Source organism: Petaurus breviceps, unplaced genomic scaffold, assembly GCF_028583685.1.
Source record: "Petaurus breviceps papuanus isolate PSGF00001 unplaced genomic scaffold, PetGlider_PUasm1.0 98, whole genome shotgun sequence".
Classification (NCBI taxonomy): domain Eukaryota; kingdom Metazoa; phylum Chordata; class Mammalia; order Diprotodontia; family Petauridae; genus Petaurus; species Petaurus breviceps.
In genome coordinates this window covers 50309344-50332514 of record NW_027187460.1, presented here as the reverse complement: position 1 = coordinate 50332514, position 23171 = coordinate 50309344, and the positions used below count along the sequence as shown (strand labels likewise).

Genomic DNA, 23171 nt, shown 5'->3' with positions numbered 1-23171 from the left:
CCAGCTTGGAAAGACCTACTAGACCTTTCATTAGGATTGGCTCCACTCCACAATAAAACAGTGGAATAGTCCTTTGGTGATAAATTTATAAGTTATTTCAGATGGAGATAGAGAGGTAGCACAGTACAATGGAAAGAAAAACTGGATTTAGAATTGGAGGACCTGGGTTTGACTCCTTTCTCAATGATCTATTATCTATGTGACCTAGCACAAACAATAATAATTTATTAACTACCTACCATTTGCCACTGTGAGGCAAAACAACAAATCCCTACTTTCAAGGAATGTCCTATCCACCCCTCTCCAACTACCTTGTATTTAACTACCTCATTTTTATCCTATATACTTTTATATGTACTTGTCTCTCAGGATAACATATAAGCCCACTGAGGGGAGGGATTGTTTTAGTCTTTCTTTTTGCATCTCCAGTGCCCAGTAAAGTACATGGCATATATGCAGGGGCTGAATAAATATTTGTTGACTGATTAAAAATAATATAAATTGTATTGTCTCTGAGCCTGAGTTGCTTTGTCTATAAAAGGAAGGGCTTAGAATACTTGGTTGGGGGGGTGTCGTTTTCAGCTCTAAATCTATGATCTTATGGAGATCAAACTAAATATCTTATGCTATTTACTTTCAAGAATTGATACCCATGAAAACTTAAGGAATTGAGCATACCCTATTTTTTCTTAATATGTTAAAAACAAAACTTTATCAAATGGCTATGTATATTAATAATATGAACAAGTTATGATTACAGTGTCCATGATTTAATTCAGTAAATAAGATGAAAAAAAGCTGTACAATGGGTAATACATCTTAGAAGCAAATGAACTGAGCCAGCATAGAATTCTAGGGATGTGGGAAAACAACATTTTCATTTTCCCCAGAGACGTTTACTGTCATGTTCTTGCAAAAGGAATTCTGAAACAACTGAAAAACCACTAATCAAGTTTCAGAAGAGCTAAGTAGCTACAAGCAGATTACCATCTCTTATTTTTCTTGCTGTTTGAAATATTACTCAATTAATATATTAGAAATGAGACTAAAACCAAGGTCATTCTATTACAGTAGAAGCCCAAGGACCTGAGTTATACCACTAGACAATTGTCTAGGATCCCAAGCATAAATTACTAATGAATAGCAATGCCACCCTAGCCAAATGCATTGTACCACCATCTGGGAAAATAACCTCAGTGAATATAGGGATGTGCGGCTTTTTCTGCAGGCCCCAAGGGTCAAGAAATAATAACGCTCAGTGTCAAATTCCTTGTTACTACCAAATGGTTCAATATGAGAAATGGATATACATATACAAACACACATATGTATATATGTAGTACAAGTAATCCAGTACACACACACACACACACATACACACACACACATGCGCACACACACACACACACACTAGCCTTGCTATTGTGCCCTATGGACCATCAAGGCTTTCCATTTGCTCTGCAGCTGAACTCCGCTTTGTGTTCTGTTTCCATTATTAAAACGTGTGGTCCTTGTGAATAGAGACTGTCTTGTTTTTGTATCTATATACTAAGGCTTTTGCACATAGTATATGATTAATAAATGATTTTTCATTCATGACCTGATAATTATCTCACCCAAGACCTGGATGTTCCCCAAAGATATATCCTTATCTTTTGTGTGAAGGTGATCTTGATGTCCCCTCATTCTCCTTCTCCTGTCCTCTTTTCTGCATCTTCCTCTCTCTGATGTAGTATCTAAAGTTGTGCTTTCTCCTGTGCAAGGTAAATTTTGTGCATAATAAAAGATTATTATTCTTAATATGACTTCTGTGAAAATTTCAAAATTCTTTCCAAGTAGCTGCCATGCACAGAAGGGAAGAGAGGAGGTATTTATTTATTAAGCACCTACTATGTGCTTCATAAATATTATCTCATACACTAAGCTGCAAAGGCTTTGAGCATGGAGCCCTCAATGGACTATCACCAAAAGATCTCTGGGAATTCCTTCCACTACTCAGGAATATAATCCATTCATGCTGACCTAATCTGTACAACCCTCCTCATATATGTCCTTCACTAAATTTGTCAAGGAGGGAAAGGGATGATCTACCCAAAACTACATTATCATGAGATATGAGATAATGAAATAATATGTAAAGACTTAGCACAGTGCCTGTCATATAGTATTTTCTATATAAATGCTAGCCATCATCATCATTATTATTATCATAACTTTTAGTAATAATTACCCCTTCAGGGCAGCTAGGTGGAGCAGTGAATAGAGCAAAGGCCCTGGAGTCAATTCAAATCTGGCTTCAGACACTTAACACTTACTAGCTGGGTGACCTTGGGCAAGTCACTTAACCCCAATTGCCCTGCCTTCCCCCCTCCAAAAAGACAAAAACAAATAATGATCGCAACATTGTGAGGATACCAATGAAGACCCACAGAGATTGCACAAACTTTTGCTCTGGCTATGTGGCTGCTCTACTTTTAAAACTTTTTGTCACACATTTCTCTAGTAATATATTTTCCAACACTTCTGTGTAATAATTCTTCATTTGTGATATGTTGGAGCCTGCTCATGCCCATCACATTCATTGTCCTTCACAAAAGTAACAGATACTTTGAATAAACTTGATAATCTTGTCAGTTGTTAGGATTTACATGGTAAACATCAAATCTATTTTAACAAATCAGAAAAATAGAAAACATGATAATACAGAGTCTTAGAGTTAGAAGGGGCCTTAGAGACCTCTAACTCCAACCTGCACCCAAATAGATTCACTTCTGCAACACTGGCACAATAGAAAGAATCCAGAATTTGGGGATGGATGGAATACCTAGGTTCAAATCTTGTGTCAGTTACTTATCACTTATATGAACTTGGGCACATCACTTAACCTCAATTCTTCATTACTAAAATGAAGAATTTGGCCTAAATGATCTCTAGGATTCTTTCCAATTCTAAATCAATGATTTATGATCCTATAAATGATCCTTTGATAAATGGTCCTTTTATTTTATTTTATTTTATTTTAAAAAAGACTGATAAATGGTCCTTTATTGAAAGACTTTCCTCTAGTGAGGCAGGGATCACACTCTCTTCTAAAACAGCCCATTCCACTCTGTATTTTCTTGCTTAATTTCTTTCCTCATCTGTGTTAGAACTAAATGCTCTACAAGTTGTCTTCCAGCTCTAAATCTATGATCCTATCTCTAAATTATAGTTTCTTTCTGTCTGTGCCTGAGTTTTTTCCCATCTGCAAATTTGATGAGCATGCTACCTATGCCTTCATCCAGTGTAGGATAAAAATCCCAAAAAGCACAGGACCAACATTATGGAAAAATTAAGTCAGTCAACAAGCACTTAAGTACCTACTAATTGTCAGACACTGTAGTAAGCACTTGGGAATACAAGAAAAATGGAACAAACGTTCCCTGGACTAAAGGATATTGCATTCTTGTGGGAGAGGGTACAACACCTATAAATGTATACAAAATAAATGAAAGGTATTTGGGAGGTGCAGGAGAGAGTCAATAGCCAATGGGGTCTGGGAGATGGGGGGATGGGACAGCACAAGGATTGTTTTTGTTCCTGTCTTTATATTTACAGTGTTAAGTGCAGTGCTTTGCACATAAAAGGAACTTTAAAAAGGCTTGCTGAATTGAATTAAATTGATATGTTTTAATTCAGATATACATTCAGGGGAACTGAGCTATGAGAGCACAGGGAAACAATGTCAGGTAAAATGCTCAAACAGCAAGAATGCCATGTAGCCGGGCAACACTGAGTGTTTGATCAAGTGTTCAACTCCCAGGAAAGCAGTTGTAAAACAATATATATTGTACTGTAGTACAGTGTTTAATTTGGAACATTATGTACAAAGAGGGAAAGCACAGACAGAACTCAGCAGATTGCTCACCTGGAACACTGTATGAGTACAAGGAGGATTGTGGCAGGAGAGAGAGAAGGGGACTGGAGTGAATGGAATGCTTGGAGAGAGACAAGAATGACTGGAATTCACTAAGGTTTTCTGCCTCACAACTTTGATTATAATTTTTTTTATCTCCATCCCAAATTTCATTTCTATCATTTGAAGAAATTTTGACCTTCTTCAAATTCTAAATTGAAAAATCAAAAGGTTAGGATTTTTTCCCCTAAAGGGGTAAAAAAAGTTTGTCTTTGGCATCGAAGTCTAATTATGAAATGTCAAGGAATCAAAATATCTTAGCAATGGAAAAGACCTGAGAGGCCATCTAGTCCAACATCTAACTGAGCCAAGAATCCTGACAATTGGTTATCCAAGTTCTAAGGCCTCTTTTGATAGGAAACTCACTAACTGACAAGGTCGCCCATTTCCTTTCTTAGCTGCTTTATTTAGGAGTTACTCCTTATATTGAAATAAATTCTCCTTGAATATAATTTCCACCTATAACATGTAATTCCTTCCTTTGAAGCTATGTAGAATAAATCTAATCCCTGTTATATATGTACACACATTGTATATATATATATATAGTGTGTGTGTTTTGGAGGGGGGAGGGCAGGGCAATCGAGGTTAAGTGATTTGCCCAAGGTCTCACAGCTAGTGTGTCAAGTGTCTAAGGCCGCATTTGAACTCAGGTCCTTCTGACTCTAGGGCTGGTGCTCTATTCACTTCGCCACCTAGCTTCCTCTATTCTACATATTTTTAATATTTTCTTCCCCCAGTTTTTTTTTTTTTTCCATATGAGCTTTTCCAGACTACTTCACCATACTAAGCATTCTCCTTGCAGGAAAACAGTTCATAGTTAGAAGGACCTTAGAAGCTTTCTACTCTAACTCATTTTAGATACAAGAAAATGAGAGCCTGAGAAGTTAAGTGATCTTAATTAAATCAAGGAGGTATAGGATTTGAACCCAGGTACCCTAACAAATTCCACAAATGATCCATGGTACTTCAATGATTCTTTACATATATGTGTGTGTGTATAGGTAATGATAACTGCAGCTGCTGTGGAGGTGTAAGACCAATAACACCAGCACACAGAAGGGCTGTGTTTTTGATCTGCTTTTCTAAAGAAAAGAGCTTCAAAAGGGTCAATAATCTCACTTTAATTAAACAATGCAGACAGGTAAGCAGAAAGAAATGAGTATCCAAGAAAGAATCCAATAGACAGGGTTCCAACTGTCTAAACAAAGTAATAGATATATAATCACCAGATGAAGCAGCACCAACATTTGGATTCACAAAGTTGGGGGCGGGACTTAACAATGGGTACCCAGAGTCTCTTGTGGTCAAATCACAAGGACCTCAGGTGAACATTCTTCCCATGAGTGAGCCCCAAAGCAAAATCCCAACCTCCCAGAATATATATAGTTTTGATTAAAATGCTCAGAGCCAGAAGGCATCACAACCTACCTGACTCAGTAGCAAAATGTGTGAAAGCCTTCCTGCAAGCACACCTCCCCATAAGCAAGCTTCCGCCTAAGCAATCTCCTCCCCCAAGGCAATATAAATCCCCCTGAATACAGGGAGAATACAAGCTCCATGTGACTTTGGATGGGCCGCAGCTGTGAATTGGGCCAGAGCTCAAAGCAGCAAGACATCCATGATTGAAATACCTGTGTACCTTTAGACCTGGGAATATGGCCCCTGTTCCTAGGAATAAAGGGAACACATATGGTCACAAACACCTGTTAAAAGATGGGGAAGATCTTACATTCTATTAGCCCTACATCATACGACAGGGTCTTTATCATACCAGTCACTGTGCTCTGGATGTCCAGGATTGAACATAGTATTCCAGATATAATCTGATCAGTTTTGAGGAGAGTGGGACTATTGCTTTTACTACTCTGGAGGCAGACTTCTACTAATGTAGTCTATACAAGTATCATGATTTTGTTTGTTTGTTTGTTTTGGTGGCCAAGCCACACTGTTGATACACTGAGCTTAGTATTTGTCCAGTTACACTTTTATATTTTCCCTTATTCAATCACTGATACAGTCTATTTGCCCAGCCATTTTCCAGCATTTGAGAAGCAGTATGGTGTAGTGTGAACTGGATTTAAAGCTGAAAGACCTCAGTTCAAGATTCAGCATTACTACTTTCTAGATGTGATTTCTCAGTTTTTTTTTATTTTTAAAATGAAGGGGTTAGATCAAATGATCTTTAAGTTCCCATCCAGCTCTCCCATATACTAAATATATGCACTATACTATAATTTAATATACAATAATACATATATTGGTATATTGTATTAAATTGGTATATTATATTGCAATATGTGTTTATTATATGTAATAAACGCTTGTTGATATCATATCTAGAAAGCTAATTTTTGAACCTCTGTTAAAAGACTTAAAATTTAATTCACTTTAACTTAATAAATTTGGTTCATTGTTCTAAGCTCTCAAGATCTTTTTGAGAAATTGTAGGATCATGGCATAAATCAGGTTTGATTTGTGACTTGGAGTTAGAAGACTAGGATTTAACTCCTGATTCTTCTACATACAAGTTCTGTGATCTTAAGCAAGTCACAACCCCTCTGAGCCTCAATTTCCTCATGATTAAAATGAGGTTAATATCTAAGTAATAGTAATAATAATAATGGACATTTATAAAGTAAGTGCCTTAAGATTTACAAAGTGCATTACAAATATTATTTCATCTTATCTCCACAACAACCTTGAGAGGTAGGTGATATCATTATACCCATTTTACAAATGAGGAAACTGAGGCAGAAACTACTAGCCAGTATCTGAGGCCAGACTTGAATACAGGTTCTTCCTGCTTCCAGGGCAAGCAACTCTATCCATACCATCTAGCTGCCTGTATTACTCCATAGGCTTGTCCTGAGACTCAAATAGGATAAAATATGTATAGAATTTTGTCACTATAGAATACTAAAATAATATTAATCAACAAGCATTTATTAAATACCTACTATGTGTCAGGCAAGGTACTAAGTGTTAGGTATAAGAATACAAAATCAAAAATAACTAACACGTTTATATAGCCCTTACTATGTGCCAGATAGTGTGCTAAGTGCTTTACAATCATTATCCCACTGGATCCTCATGATAACCTTGGGAAGTAGGCCCTGTTATTATCTTTGCCATTTTACAGATAAGGAAATTGAGGCAAACAGGGATTAAGTAACTTGGCCAGGATCCCACAACTAGTGTCTGAAGCCAAATCTGAACTCAGGTCTTCCTGGCTCCAGAACCAGCACTCTATCTGTTGTACCACTTAGCTGCCTCTTGTCCCCCCTGCCCTTAAGAAGTTTATATTCTACTGGAGAGAAAGACCATTTCACTCACAGATAAATACAAGATTTGTGCAAATAATACAAAGTGTTTGGAGTTGGGGGAGGGTTGACTGGGGGAGAGTCAGGAAAGAGGCAGGCTGAGCACTGAAGGTAGGTAGGGACTCCAAAATGCAGTTGTGAAAAGGGAGAGCATGCCAGCCAAACAGAGGTGACTGAAAGTATGGTGGTCCCATCAATAACCTTGATAAACATGCCATGTACGCCTAACTAAGTAGCTAATCAAATGAATAAGACTTTGCCCTTCCATGGAATTTTTTCATCTGGGGCTGAATATCTTATCCAGGGAAGTTTGCCAAAAAGCATAAGGGATCACAGAATTTGGGAATTAGAAAGGCCCTCAGAGGCCATCTAATTGAATCCAAATCATAGATAGGCTCGTATATTTAGAACCCAAAGGGACATCAGAGATCACATAGTCCAACCTCTCTCATTTTATACAGACAGAAAATTTAAGCGACTTGCCCTGGGTCCCATAGCTGGTAAGTATTTGAGGTATAGGAATCCAGACCTTTCTGCCTCCAAGTCCAGATTTCTACACAGTATATACCACACTGAAGCTCATATGTTACATATACCCTACTGAATATATTGGGCCCACAACATCCTTCTATCTAGAGGCAACTAGGTGGCCCAGTAGATAGAGAACTGAACCTAGAATCAGGAAGACCTGAGTTAAAATCCACCCTCAGGCACTTACTTTGTGACCTGGGCAAGTCACTTAACATTTGGCTGCCTGTCATTATAAAATGGGGATAAAAAAAATATAGTACCTATCTCCCAGGCTTTTTGTAAAGATCAAATGAGCTAATATTTGTAAAGTGCTTGACATAGTGCCTGGAACATAGTAGGTATTTAATAAATGCCTGTTTTTTTACTTCCACATTTTTCTTCCATATTTCCTCCATGTTACCCTATATCCTTTGTAGCCCAATTTTCATGTTTCCTGTACTGCCAAATGAAGACAATGATCCAATCTACCTGTAGAACACACACACACACACACACACACACACACACACACACAGGTCCAAATACAGATTCCACAGAATTACAGAATCCTAAGAGATGAAAGGATTCTCAGACATCTTTTGATCCAAGTCCCTTCATGAAATCCAAAAGACAAAAGAAAAGTGAAATGAGCTATCTGAAAATTTTAATATAAATATATTAGACATCTGCCATGTTTCTCCCCTTGCACACCCATTTTAGTAGACCCTTCAGTTCCTTGGGCCTACTTGGGCCTTCTCGTACCGGGGTGATAGTAATGAAGAGGCTAAATCCCCTGGGTCACTGCTTTAAGTTGTGTTAATACCTATCAACGACTAACATGAGGAGTATTGGAGGGGTGGGGAAGCTAAGGAATATGACTCCTTAGCAACCTCAAAATTACCATGCAAATTCCCACAAGTCACCATCCTCCTCTTCGTTCATGATAATGATGAAAGATGAGCATGAGATAATAGTTCGCATTTATATGTCACTTAAAAACTTATGAAGTGTGACAGCAGTGCAAGATATAATTATCCCTATTTTACAGGAAAGGAAAATGAATCACAACAAACTTAAAGGCTTTCTGGGGTCACCTAGATGCTTATTTAAGTGCCAGTGTTGGCATCTAAAACCAATCTTTCCTGATTCTAAGCCTGGCACTCTTTCCGCTGTGCCAAGATGTCTACAGTACAGAATCATATTTCTTTTTTTTTTTTTGAAAGCAATCGGGGTTAAGTAACTTGCTCAAGGTTACACGGCCAGTTATTATTTCTGGGTGTGGTGCTGAGTATCTGAGCCCAGATTTGATCCAGGTCATCCTGACACTGGAGCCGGTGCTCTTACTCGCTTAGCCACCTGGCTGCCCCTCAGAATCATATTTCTTAATCACTTTTATGAACTAGTATTTCAAGGCCATGACATACATACACTTTTACTTCCTCCTCCTATGATTTCTAATGAAAATCACAAAGTCAAAAATTCTGAGCCTGGGGCAGGATCTCAGGCTATTGAGTGCCAGACATTTTTCAAACAAAATCTCTCTACAGCATACACAAAAATACCCCCTACAACATATAAAAGAATCTCTCTTACAGCATAGTAGTTTCCAACATCAGGCCATAAACTAGGCACAGGGTCGGCAGTTGGATCCAAGTCACCCAATGTCCAGGTCTTCAGTCTATGCCATGAAAGAGGCTAACATATCTGTGGCTTAGGCCATAATGAAGTATTCCAAGGAAATGGACAGATGCCTTCTCCACCCAAATTGTCTTTTGCTCCCTAGGTTGGTCAGTCACACAATTGCGCAGAAAGGGCCACAAGAGATGGCCCAGTTTCCCAGCACAATGTCTCTGTTAACAATGCAAGGAGGGTGACCCTACCTATTGTAGAAGCTGCCAGCTCCTCCAAGTGATAAGGGCTGATTACCAGTAAAGGCATTTATTGATTCCTGAAAATTGTGCCCATGCAACATCACAAAGGAGAGGAAAAACACCACTTAATAGCAACACTTAATAGCAACACTGAGTCTATGACAAGCATGTGGCAAATGACACATAACCAATTAATTACATCATCAACATTACATATATATATATATATATATGCAATATAATTACAGTGCAAATGAGACTGACTTGTGCTTAGTCACCAACTTGTTGTATGAGCCCCAAAGGTCAAGATGCCAGGGGAGGAATGTGATGTATGTTTAAGCTTTTGTTCTAAAATATCACAGTGGCTTTATTCAAAATAGATGATTTGACAGGCATTTTCATGTATAATTATGTTTAGCAGAAAAAAAATATGTATATCCATATATACCCATGTATCTATATCTAGCTATATGTGTTTGTATCTCTATATAGTTACCTATATCTATATATTTGTAGACAGATGATAGATAGGAGCCTATGCATAGAATAAACCTAATCCAAGTTTCGAAACTGTAAGGCTTTAATTTAAACCACAGTGCTAAAATGCCTTTGGTATCTCAGAGCCAATGCAGCCCTGGATACTTCAAGCTCTGTGTTCCTTATCCCTAGGCAGGCAGATGGAAGGCACAGATGATGCCAGGAGGGAGAAATGGGAAATGGAAATGAAGTTTGAAAAAATTGCAAAAGATAATCTAGGTCAACTCTTCATGCATTTTTAAACCGACACCAGCAGGCTCTGTGCATATGGTGTGGATTTCATATTTTTTCTGGGATCAGATGTCATCCTGGATGGATGCAAATGCAGGGGGCTCAGAAGGCAGGGAGTGGCTGTGTGAGGCTATGGTGTTTCACCAATAGATAATTATCCCTTTCCATTCTTCATCTCCTATTCTCTCACAGACTTTTTGCTTAATCAAAGCAATACTCCTTTACAACATGGCTTTTACTATCTCTGATGGCAGAAATCCTTTCTGGAGAGGAAGTAAGCCTAAAAGTTTAACTGAGAATGCAGCTGTCACATTGTGAGGGCAAGTTAATAACATTAACCACATGCTATGTTATGATCTAAACCCCCTTTTATCTTTTTTTTTAATCCACTGAAAGATCATTCTAGGAAGATCATATAAGGGCACACATTTTATTAAATGTGGATTATACTTGCAGGATCAGTGTATTAAGGGGATATTTACCAAGGCATGAAGTCACACACATAAGGGGAAAGAAAGACACATTATAAGCTGTGCCTGTTCACTTTTTCTATGTATGCATGTCTTAATGTTGGTATAGCTGGGCCTGGAGTCAGGAAGATTCATCATCCTGAGTTCACACCTGACCTTAGACATTTACTACCTGTGTGACCCTGGATAAGTCACTTAACCCTGTCTACCTCAGTTTCTTCATCTGTAAAATGAGTTGGAGAAGGAAATGGCAAACCACTCTGGTATCTTTGCCAAGAAACCCCAAATAGGGTCACAGAGAGTCAGACATTACTGAAAATGACTGAACAGCAGGGGAAAAACGTTTTGGTAAAGTGAACTGCTAGACCAATTTTAGGGGTTGCAGCCATGCTACTACAAATCCCAATAACTCATCTTTATATAGTGCTTTGTGGTTATAAAGTACTTTAGATTCATAACTTCATTCACTCCTCACAATAACCCTATGTAGTTTGTTTTGAGTTCTATTATATCCATTTTGCAGATGAGAAAACAAAGGTGAAATGGTAAGGTGAAATGCCTTATCTGAAGTCATATAACAAGTGAGTTGTGGAGCCAGGACTTGAATCCAGGACGTGTGTCTCTCCAAGTCTGGTATTCTTTCCACTACACCAAGCTGTCAGGGCACAAAGGCAATGTTAAATGCTGCTTTTCTTTTTAAGAAAATCTCCTTTGGCTCAGTTTACTTGTTAGTACCCAGACAAGAGTCAGTCTTCTTAGGGCATGCAATATAGGAGATGTTAAACACTACAGTGGAGCATATTAAGGAGATAGGTAAGAAACACTGGTAAAGGCAATCAACAAGGTTCCTGGGCCTCTAGGTTTAAGCCCTACGTGGAAGAGAGGGATCCCATCTTCCTTCCTTCTCCTCCTCATCTATCCCTGAAATAATAATTTCTGGCAATTAATATAGCACTTTGGGGGCAGATAGTTGACACAGCACAGAGCCTAGAGTCAGGAAGACCCATCTTTGTGAGTTTGAATCTGGCCTCAGTCACTTACTAGCTGTGTGACCCTGGGCAAATCCCTTGAACTCTGTTTGCCTCAGTTTCTCGATCTGTAAAATGAGCTGGAGAAGGAAATGGCAAACCACTCCAGTATCTGCCAAGAAAACACTGGGGTCATGAAGAGTTGAACACAACTGAAAAACAACTGAACAACAATATAGTACTTTAAGAATTACAGAATATATATAATATATATTCTCTCCACACACATACATATACATATAGGCACACACATAGGTGTATATGCATGCATGTGTGTCTATATACACATGTGTAGGTATGTATATACATGTGTGTATGTACACACACACACATATCACTTGATCCTCCCAATAGGCAGGCACCATTTTTCCCATTGTAGACATGAGGAACCAGGTGCTCAGAGAGGTACTTTGCTCAGGTTCCCAACACTACTAAGAGAGGCAGGATTGGAACTTAAACCTCTCCTGATTCTAGTCCTAGAACTTTCTGTCACCTGTATAGATAATATTATGTTTTTAAGCTGCTTACCTAAAGCTTGTCCCAACATAACATTTATATAGACCTTCAAGGTTTGCAAAGTGATATGCATAATACATACAAACACATACACATATATACAGTACATATATTCACACACATATTATCTCATTTGTCTCCACAACAATCTTGTTATAATCATTGTCGTAAGGAAATTGAGGCTAAGAGAGTCAAGTAAATTGTCCAAAGTCACACAGCTAGTAAGCATTTGACAGACTAAAACTCTGGACTTCCTGCCTTCAAGTCCAGTATGCTATCTACAAGACCATACAAGGCAACTAGGTGGCACAGTGGAGAGTGTCAGACCTGGAGTCAGGAAGACATCTTCCTGAGTTCAAATCTGGCCTCAGACATTTACTAGCTGTGCGACCTTGGGCAAATCACTTAACCCCAACTGCTTTGCCTTCCCCCCTCCAAAAAGAAAAATTCAGTGTGAAAAACAGCTCCATTCTGTCAATGCTACTAAAATAATGTTCTCTCACATAAAATTCGATTTAGCTACTAAAAACCGCATTCTGTCAATGCTACTAAAATAATCTCTCACATACAATTCAATTTAGCAAACAATGAATAGGCTTCTACTGTGTGAAGAGCACAAGACTGGGCACTAAGGGAGATGGAGTTTAGGTAATGCATGGTTCCTGCCCTCGTGTAGCCTATAGTCTAGTAGAAAATATCAGGAAACATGTGGCATATTTTATTGATTTACCGTAAGATACTAAGTATCTTGGACAGGCTAAATCCAAACAATTTTATCATAAAATTCCAAAATAGACTAGCAGGTTAGGATATCAGACTTTTCTTTTGTTTCTATTAATGAATTTGAATGCCTTGGGGATTCAACATTTGCCTACCAGATGAACAACACTTTACCATGACTCATTTGTTTTAGACAACATTTGCAACCCAACCTCACACATTTGGAGGAGCCAGGCCAGAGAAGTGAGGAAGTGTGCTATTGAAAGCAATATATCAAATCAGTAAGTGAATCCCGTGGGCCATGAAGGCTTTCAGACATTCTACTGGCTGTACCAGAAGACTGGCAGGACATTATCATTAAAACAAGCCAAAAAGATGTCAGGATAATTTTTCATTGAATAATTTCCCTACAGAACTGAAGACCACGTTTAGTCCCTCTCCCCATCACATGACTTGGCTATTCTCAATAATGGGTGTGTAGCTTCTCAACCAACTCAGCGGCCCATCTCCCCTAGGTGAACTATTTGCACACATGATGCCAAATAGAATTCCTTATGGCTGTGCTCCTGTAGTCCCCATGGCATGCATACCACTGGGTGACGGCTGGCTTTGGTTTTACAAACATATGAGGTACAATTCTCAGGAACAGAGTTAGAAAATGTTAAGCACTCATAAATTCTCTTTTAAAAAAAAGGTTAGGATTGCACAAAAGATATTCCCAAATCGTTAAAAAAAAAAGCCCCATTTCTTCTAAAGTTGGGTATGAAATCTTGCTAAAGGGCTTTCCTGAAAGACAGGGAAGAAACTGGCTTTGTAAGCTCCATTCTTCCCCTACCAGGTATGGATTTTAACCCAGGGTGTTGCCCGCAGAAATGAATACTCTGTGACAAACATCATTACTTACTTAAAAGGTGAGCTTCAGAGACTGTCAATGCAAACATGGTCACTGCAAACAAGTCCTTGTGGCCACCTCTGGTGCTTTGTCTGTGGCAGGGATAGACCATGTGCATTTTCATCTCTCAGTGGAGTGGAGTTTCATAGTGGTGTAACCATGGAGACAGAGCCTCCTTGCATTTGCAGGTCAAGTAAGCAAATCTGCCCGGCACCATAGCAACAGGAGGCAGAGTAAGATCGGGCCTATCAGTAAAAAGTGTATTCTCTCCCACCCGCCCAGGAGAATGCAGCATTCTCTATGAAACGCCTGCTTTCATGAATGGAGACCGACCATTTTCTAACAAAGTGCAGCAAATGCTGCATTGGCAAAGGGAGAAAGAGGCAAATATTTTTCAGGATTTGGGGCGGGACATTTTCCCAACCAGACAGCGAGAGCAGAAATCACGATAAACAAGGATGAGTACACCAAAAAACAAAACTCGTGGAAATCCTATAGTAAATCTGTTGCATTTTTAATGCCGCGCCTTAGTTGGCAGAATGATGCAAATCATTCGCGTGCTTAAAGAATCTCATTCAACGACCAGGATAGGCTGAATCATTCATTGTTTAAGTATTTATCAAGTATCTGATATGCAAGCATCTGCTTGGCACTGAGTGAAGTAATGAAGACAGGATTCCTCACCTCCAAGTAGCTATAATCTGGGTGGGGAGGAGGCATGCTAAAGAGAGACAACAATGCATATACAACAAAATAGGGTCCTAAGTGCAAAAGAAACCAATGGTAACTTCTGACTGGGAGAATCAGAGAAAGCTTCAGGGTTGGAAGTAGCCTTTCAGCCAAGTGCAGAAGCATACACAGGATTTCAATTGAATGATATGAGAGAGAAAATTCTAGGCATTAAAACAAAACTGCTGAGGAAGAAGAGCATGTTTTAGGTAGAATGGAGGGTATATTAAAGGACAGTAGTGTGAAATGTGGCTGTTAGGATTAAATAGAGCAAGACCAGGGCAGGCCTTGAATACCAGTCTTAGGAGGTTGGACTTTATTCAGTAGATACTAGTGAGTTATTCAAGGTTTTAGAGCACAGGAGTTCTGCTATTAGAGCTAGGCACTAGGAAAATTAATCTGGAAATATTTTACAAGATGGTCACAGAATCATAGATTTAGATCTGGAAGGTGATGAGGGATGGCTATTAGGTTCGGCAGGAACTCTGATCTTATCTAAGACCAGAACCTGCGATTCAGTCTGGAAAGAATTCAGCTCAGTCTTACTTGGAGTCAGAGTTGAAAAAGTTTATTATACGCTTTACAGCGGGCAAGGATCCTTAGGGGACCTGCAAGGGAAAGGGGGAACAGGCTTTTACTTTTAAAGGGTAGCACTGCCATTGTCAGGGCTGACCGGATGGATGTAAGGGACTTCAGTGCATAGATAAAAGTTAAGGCTGACTGAGAGGAACTTGTGACTTCAGTGCATAGATAAAAGTTTGAGGAGTTTAATTTGGAGATGAGATTTGGGTCAGACAGGAGGAGACATGAGGCAACTACAATAAGGCTAGATTAAGCAAGGACAAAGGAGTCACAAGTTGTTCCTTAGGCAGAGTCCGGATAGGGGGAAGGGGCAGAGTTGCTCTGGGGTGGGGGGGGGGGAGATGGAGTGTGATTTTACAGACTGATGTTACAAAGTTTTACAAATTGATGTTACAAACATAGATCCCAAGCACCCCATCATTACTGATGTTACAAATTGATTTTACAAACATAGATCCCAAGCACCCCATCAGAAGACCTCTCAGTGCTTTGGCAGCTCTCTAATATCCTAAATTACAGAGAAGTTCAGTCTGTTTTTGTGAAGGGAGTTTCCACACTGAGAGGTCTCCCAACACTAATGAAACCACCAGTGTACTCCATAAAAAAAAAAATGTAGAATGGATAGAAGCACTGTGAGATTAGAGGCAAGGAAATCAGTTAGGAGATGATTGCTATTACAATCCTGATGAGAGGTAAGGAGGGCTTGAATTCAAGTGGTTTAATTATGGTCCAAGAAAAGGATGGGTAATTTTAAAGGGAGATAACAAATATCATAGGAACCTCTTAGACAAAAATGAACATTCTACTACTGCACAAAAGGTAGAAACCTGTCTATGTTCATGCATTGCTTTCTAGGATGCATTTCTAACTTTCTAAGCTTTCTTTACTATGCTATAAATACCTCTTTATGCTGGAAGCTCATCCCATTTACATGCTCAATGTACTCTCAGCCAAGCAGCCTTTGCCTCTTAGGGACTGATTCCTCCCCAAACCTCCAGTTTAAAGAGGACACCCAGACCAACCATGTCTTATTGCCTTTCCAGACTGTGTTCCTGACTCTCTGTACTTTCTCTATTGATGTCTCTATGACAAGGCATCTTCATCTCTCCTCCCAACTTCATCCTGTAAAAAGCAGGTCTTCCTTTTACATACTGTCCCCCCAATTAGAATGTAAGTAAGCTCCTTAAAAGCAGGTGCTGACTTTCTGGGAATATTTGTATTCCCAGGGTTTAGCACAATGCCTGGCATATAATAAGCCTTTCATAAATGCTTGTTGACAGTTAACTGTTGTATATCAAAGTATCTTCACTGAGGCTGGAGGACCACTTGTCAAACATACTATAGAGAAGACTCTTTTTCACGCATGGATTGGCCATGTATCATGGGAAAGATTAGGCAAGATCAGGCAAGAAGTCTTTCCCAATTGGCCATTTCATCATGTATGGATTTCCACTAAGGTCACTTAATAGCTCAGGAGTTTTTTGAGAGTAGGAATTACCTTATTTTTTGCATTTGTCTTACAGGACCTAGTATGTCCAGCACATACTATGCACTTAAAAAAGCTTGTTGACTAATTACTTATTAATTAAGCTCCTAACTTACTCCTCCCCAGTTACATGGTCACTACCACTTGTGGTTTGCCAATATTTTTGCTTCAGTTGAATACACACTAAAACCCAAGTAGTACAGAAAAGATGCAATTAATCAATAAGTCTTTCTTATGAATCTGTTATGTGCCAGGCACTGGGGATACAAAGGCAGTATGAAAAACCAGTCATAAAAAAACCCTGCCCTCAAGGAGCTTACTCTTGTACTTTCTAAATCTCATTTCAGGTGGGAAGTCTTTCTCAATTAGGTGGTCAAAAAAGATTCCACCACCTCCAGTAATCATCTTGCTTGTAAAAACATATGTATGTAGTTTAGCTAATAAGAAACAAAAATGACTACACAGAAACAAAAACTGAGTCAAGGTAAAAAATAAAGTGACCTGTATGCACATACAACCTCTGTCCCAAAACCTTTCTCATTACTGTCATTAGCAATACCATGAAATTTTCTAAGCCTTCAAGTTAATTTTTAATTTCATCTTTATCTTAATCCCAACACTGAATTCATAGTGTGTGCTACAAATTCTTCCACCACATTATCTCTCAGCATCTTCCTATTCTCTTTATTCTCACAATCACCAATAATAGCCTAGCCCCTTATCACCTAATTCCTGACTTCTTATTACCCCCTAATGTGACCTTTTTGCTTTATCTAATTGGCTAGTCCATTTGTTTAATTAATCAGATATAAACAGGTGGAAGAAACAATGTGTTTGAGGTATTTTTAATCATTAAATATCATCATAAATTTATAGCAAAAAGTGATCTTAGAAGTCATCAAGTCTAGTAAAGATCAAAGAAATAAAGGACCCATATGTACAAAAATATTTATAGCAGCTCAAGAATTGGGGAATGACTGAATAAATTATTGTACATTAATGTACCACAATAATAAAATATTATTGTGTCATAAGAAATACTGAAAGCAATAGTCTCAGAGAACTCTGGGTTGACTTATATGAACAGATGCATAGTGAAGTAAGTATACCAGGAGAAAAATTAATACCATAAAACAACACTATAAAGACAAACAACCCTGAAAGGCTTAAGAACTTTGATCAATGAAATGATTAACCACAACTTCAGAGAACCAGTGATAAAACATACTACTCTCCTTACAAAGAGGTGAAGGATCCAAGATGAAGAATGAGATATATATGGTTTTGAACATGGTCATTGGGGCAATTTGTTTTGCTTAACTGTGTATTTGTTACAATGGTTTTCCTTTCTTTTCTTTTCCAGTGGAGGGTTGGGGTGGGAGGGAGAGCAAATATTGAAAATGAAATAAAATTAACTTTAAAAAAGTCATCTCATCCAGCCCCCTTCCTCTCTCCTCCCCCTAGTTTACAGATAAGAAAACTAAGGCTTAAGTTACCTGTCCAAGGTCACTTAAGTACTAAGTAGCAGAGCCAGAATCTGAACCCAGGTGTCATGACTCCAAATGAAGAACTCTATTCTCTCCTTCTTTTGTTGAGCTATATTCTTCTGGAACCCAAATAACTCTTTGTTTGAATGTCAGAATCCTTTGGGGCTATATTAACAAATTCTATGGGGTCATGGAAGATTGCATCCATTACATAAAGGCAAATCACTGGGGACAAGAACTTTGTGTACTAAAGTAGTAACTTAATAATCAGCAACCTGAATTACCATGACTTGCAAAGATGCCTAATGCTAACAGGTAGTTGCTTAAAAGACACTGGGGAGAATTACCTCATTAAGTATTTCTTTTGCTGTGTCAGGAACTATAGAACAGATCCAGTCCTTTCCTTCTAGAAGAGCTTGATGTTCCAAAAATAACAGCATTTGCAAAAAAATTCCTAAAAGAACCTTTTCCCTGTACGACCTAGAAAAATGCAACTTCACAACAATACTGCTAATAATAGGTATTTACAAATGAGTGGTATGTAAAAGTGCAGACTTGAGCCCTTTCAGAATAATCTATGGTGCTGACAGTAGATAAATCCACTGTATTATTTCTGAATATAGTACACCTCTGTTTGATTTAAATACAATCAGTCTATACCACTCAGTCCTTAAAATATTAATTCCCTTAACAAGCATTTTACAGGGGCAGCTAGGTGGTACAGTGAATAGAGCATGAGTCCTAGAATCAGGAGGACCTGAGTTCAAACGGGTCCTCAGACACTTGACACATTCATTAGTGATGTGACCTTGGTCAAGTCACTTAACCCCAATTGTCTTACCTTCTCCCCCAGAACAAACAAAAAAAACCCCAAACATTTTGCAGATCTCCAGTTTGGTGTTTTAGAATATATGTAATACATCTCCAAAGTTCTAGAATTTTAAAGATGTCTACCTCTAGGAACATGAGAATTAAGAAATGCCCATTTCTATGTAATGGCTATGACAGTACATTGTGTACCCATAAATTGATTGGGAGCTTTTCGGGATCAAGGAAAATGACTTGAGATGAGATATTGAAAACTCTGTAAGCTGATCAATTGCGACACTATGTTCCACAAATCATAATTGCACCTAATTGTGTAGAATTGGTCTCTAGACCATAATTGTTCCATGTTTCCTAGATTAGTGAGCAAATGATAAATTATAAAGTAAACCACTGGAAGAAATTATTAAGTGAGTAACCACTCTCTCTTTCCTGTCTCGGAAAGAAAATGTTGAAGTTTTAGGGATCAATAGAGTGGGAATGTAAAACTACTCTTTAACACTTTTAGTTAAAATGCATAATGAGCCTATGTCGAAGAATATTACCAATATGTATCATATCAGAAGCATAGAAAATACCTTTGGACCCAAACAGAAAATGAACAGAAAAAATTTCCCTGTAATAATTTTCTCCTTGCTCCAGCCTTCTCCATGCTCCCCAGTCACTATTGACTGTTGTGACTTTCCTAAAGCTCAGGTCTGCCACCTCAGCCCCCACTCAATATATTCTAGTGGCTTCCTATCACTTCCAGAGTCAAATATAAAATTTTCTGTTTGGCTTTTAAAGCCATTCACAAACTGGCCCTTATCTACCTTTCCAGTCTTCTTATTCTTACACTTTTCTTCCTTCAATATACTCTAGGATTCAGTAACATTGGCTATCTCTTGAACACCATATACCACCTCAGACTGTGCCTTTTACTACCTGGCTCCCATACCTATAATATGCTCCTTCCTCACCTCTACCTCTTCCTGGATTGCCTGGCTTACTTCAACACTCAGCTTGAACTCTCTTCCTTCTTATGGGGGCCCTTCCTAATCCCCTAACCCCAGTACCATCCATTTATAATGTATATATGTCTTATAAGTATAATTTTTTTCATAACTCCCTCATTAGATTATGAATTCTGTGAGGCGAGGACCCAGTTTTTGCCCTTGTATCTTAGCACTTAACATGGTGCCTGGCACATAGTAAGAATAAATATTTGTTGACTGGCTGACAGAAAACACCAGAGCTCTTGCCAATTCTTCCCCTCCATTCCCAAATCAATTGGGCTCATTAGGTTGCTTGTTTTGTGTCCTACCAGTCATATAGTCCTGCTTTTCTATGATATGTGGGATCTAACAACATAACATAGTCAGAAGAATGCAAACAACCCAAATATGGATGGCATCAGCTTCATACATAAATCTTGGGATACTCTGTGCTCTGCAAACATAAAATGAGAAGGCCTGTTAAATAAATTATTCTTTCTCAACTGTCATAGTTTCCTTTGGGGATTATAAATTTCTCTTTTGGAGATGGGCCATAGCTTTGCTAATTACAATGAAGACATGCTTATTAATATTAGATCTCAGCGTTTTGCCTAGGAACACCATTAGTTTTCTATAAATACATACTGGAATACTGCTTGACAAATATTTTCATTAGTTTTTTCATGTCCAAAGAAAATGCTACACGATAAAATTACAATTAAACATAATTATTAAGTGACTACTGTGTGCCAGGCACTGTGCTAATGTAGGCACATGACTGCCTACATTTTTATACCACAGTAGATACTCCTGACCAACAGTAATAAGTGCAAATACAGCAATACTCCCCATTTATTCAGCATCATTAAGGGAATAAGGTATTCTGCATAAGTGAACTTTCCAGATAATGGAAGTTTACCCCTTTAGGTATCAGGACTTGATTTTAATTACTTTTGGTGGAAATATTTCTAAGGTGTTTTCCATGATATCCTGCTTCCCTCTCTATGCACTCTATGATCTAGTGATGCTGGCTGATCTGCTGTTCTTCACAAAGGACATTCCATCTCCTAATTGTGCATTTCTCACTGGCTGTCTTGCATACCTAGAATGTTCTCTCTCATCACTTTGGACACCTAGTTTCCCTGGCTTGATTCAAGCTACATCTCAAATTCTACCTTCTACTAGAGGTTTTTTTGGGGGTCCCCACTCCAGTCCCTCTGATATTGCCTTCTTCTTTTAATGTGTATATATATATATATATATATATGTGTGTGTATATATGTATATATGTACACATAACCATAAATCCCTCAAGCCCTCACACAGAAACTGGTTATTTTTTTTATTCAATCCAATTCAGTCAACCTTAGTTATATTTCTTATGTCCAGATCTCTGTCTCCCTCTGTCTCTCTCTCTTCCTTGTCTACTCCATTAGAATATGAACTCATTGAGGGCAGAAACTGTTTTTGCCTTTCTATCCAATCCAATAAACTTTTATTACGCACATACTACGCGTGCCAGGCACTGTGATAAGTTCTGGGGATACAATGAATAAAAAAGAAAGTCCCTGCCCTCAAGGAGTTTGCAATGTAAGGGGGGAGACAACATACAAAAGAAGCCAGAAAAGCAGAGAAGGGGGACTATTAGGGAATACCCAGGCTGGAGACTCTTGTTCCACGGAATTGAAACTGGGCAGAGCAGTAGATGTAGATGGGAGTGCTTAGCCTCCAAGCACATTATTAAGTACTTAATAAATGCGTGTTGACTAATGGATGGCTACATTTTTAGTGTAGGAACCTTTCTTGGATAGCTCAGGCTGATAATAATCATTGTCAGATAGATGCCTTTAAGGCCCTGATACCTTTAGAGGCTACTGAGGTCTACTGGGCTATCAAAGACAGTAAGACACTAAATGGCACTTGAGTACTCAGCGTTTTGAACTGTGATGCTTGCTTTTCAATTCAGATCAACAAATATTTATTATATGTGTATCATGTTGAAAGGACTATGCTAGATATTAGGGATACAAATCAAACAGGCCCTTTGTTAACAGTGACTTCTGACAGGTTTTTTGTTTGTTTTTTTGTCCCTATTCCTTTTCAGAATGAAAGCTAGTCCTCTCTTCTTGGATACTTGTCAGTGGGCTTGACCTCAGCCTCCCACAATCCTCTTCTTTCTTCAGATTTTACTTCTGAAGGACTGTGGCCTGAGAAGTCAGATAACCAAGTCTGGCTAAATTGGGTTTAATAAAAGTATAACTAAGGCTCTGTCTGAGGATTTGAGGTCTCTTGTGAATAATATACACAAACACCAGTGCTATTTTAGATGGTTAGAAGGCTTTTTGGTTCCTGACCAAGCTGCTCTGTTCTGGATAGTTGAAGCTGCTGGATAAGTGGCATCTGCATTAAATGAAGCATCATTACTTTTATTTCACATGAATCAGCCCTGACTGAAGTGGCAAAGACATTAGTGACATAAGCCTCACATATGGGCACTACGATCACTGCTCATTTTTTGCAGTGTGTGAAATTGCTTGTATCTATTTAAGGAAATGGGGTTGATGAATCACCAAACTAGTTAGGACTTTCTGAGGCTTCTTGCAAATGTCCTGTGAAACATGGGAAATAATGTGAAAGGATTATATCTTGACCTATTGTTGTAAGCTAGGTGTTGTTGGGCTAGGCATAGTCTCCAATTTCAGTAAGAGCAGAAGTATCTGATGACAGGAAAATACAGACTTAGCTTAAATGGTGAAGAGTTAGAATATTGCCATTTAAATGGAGATTTCAACATTTGTTTCTGAATGTTCTTTTTTTTTTTTTTAAAGCAACAACAGTGTTTTAAATTACAGTGGGCCTAAGCAAAACTACTTACTTTTCACCTGTTTCCTCCCCACATTTCCTAAATACTTGTTTCTTAACTCTCCTGTCTGCTTCCACCTCTCTGTATAACTGACTTCTCAGAAGTCACTGGAACAAAGGGCCTGTTTGATTTGTATCCCTAATACATGTATTTGTTAAACTGTATTGAGCTC

At 38.4% G+C, this 23171-nt stretch overlaps 1 protein-coding gene across 12 annotated transcripts in view; it reads right to left on the bottom strand.

Moving 5' to 3' along the window:
- The window catches only part of SYBU (syntabulin), a 104460-nt gene that overhangs the window by 36375 nt on the left and 44914 nt on the right, over nucleotides 1–23171 (bottom strand). The window contains exon 1 of one of the 12 annotated variants that reach the window (XM_069081081.1): nucleotides 14066–14186. The exons of the other annotated variants lie outside the window; for them this stretch is intronic. Coding sequence (XP_068937182.1) covers nucleotides 14066–14177 — 112 coding nt within the window. The 5' untranslated portion in view covers nucleotides 14178–14186. Of the gene's footprint in view, nucleotides 1–14065; nucleotides 14187–23171 lie in introns of those variants that run through there. 12 annotated transcript variants of the gene reach the window in all.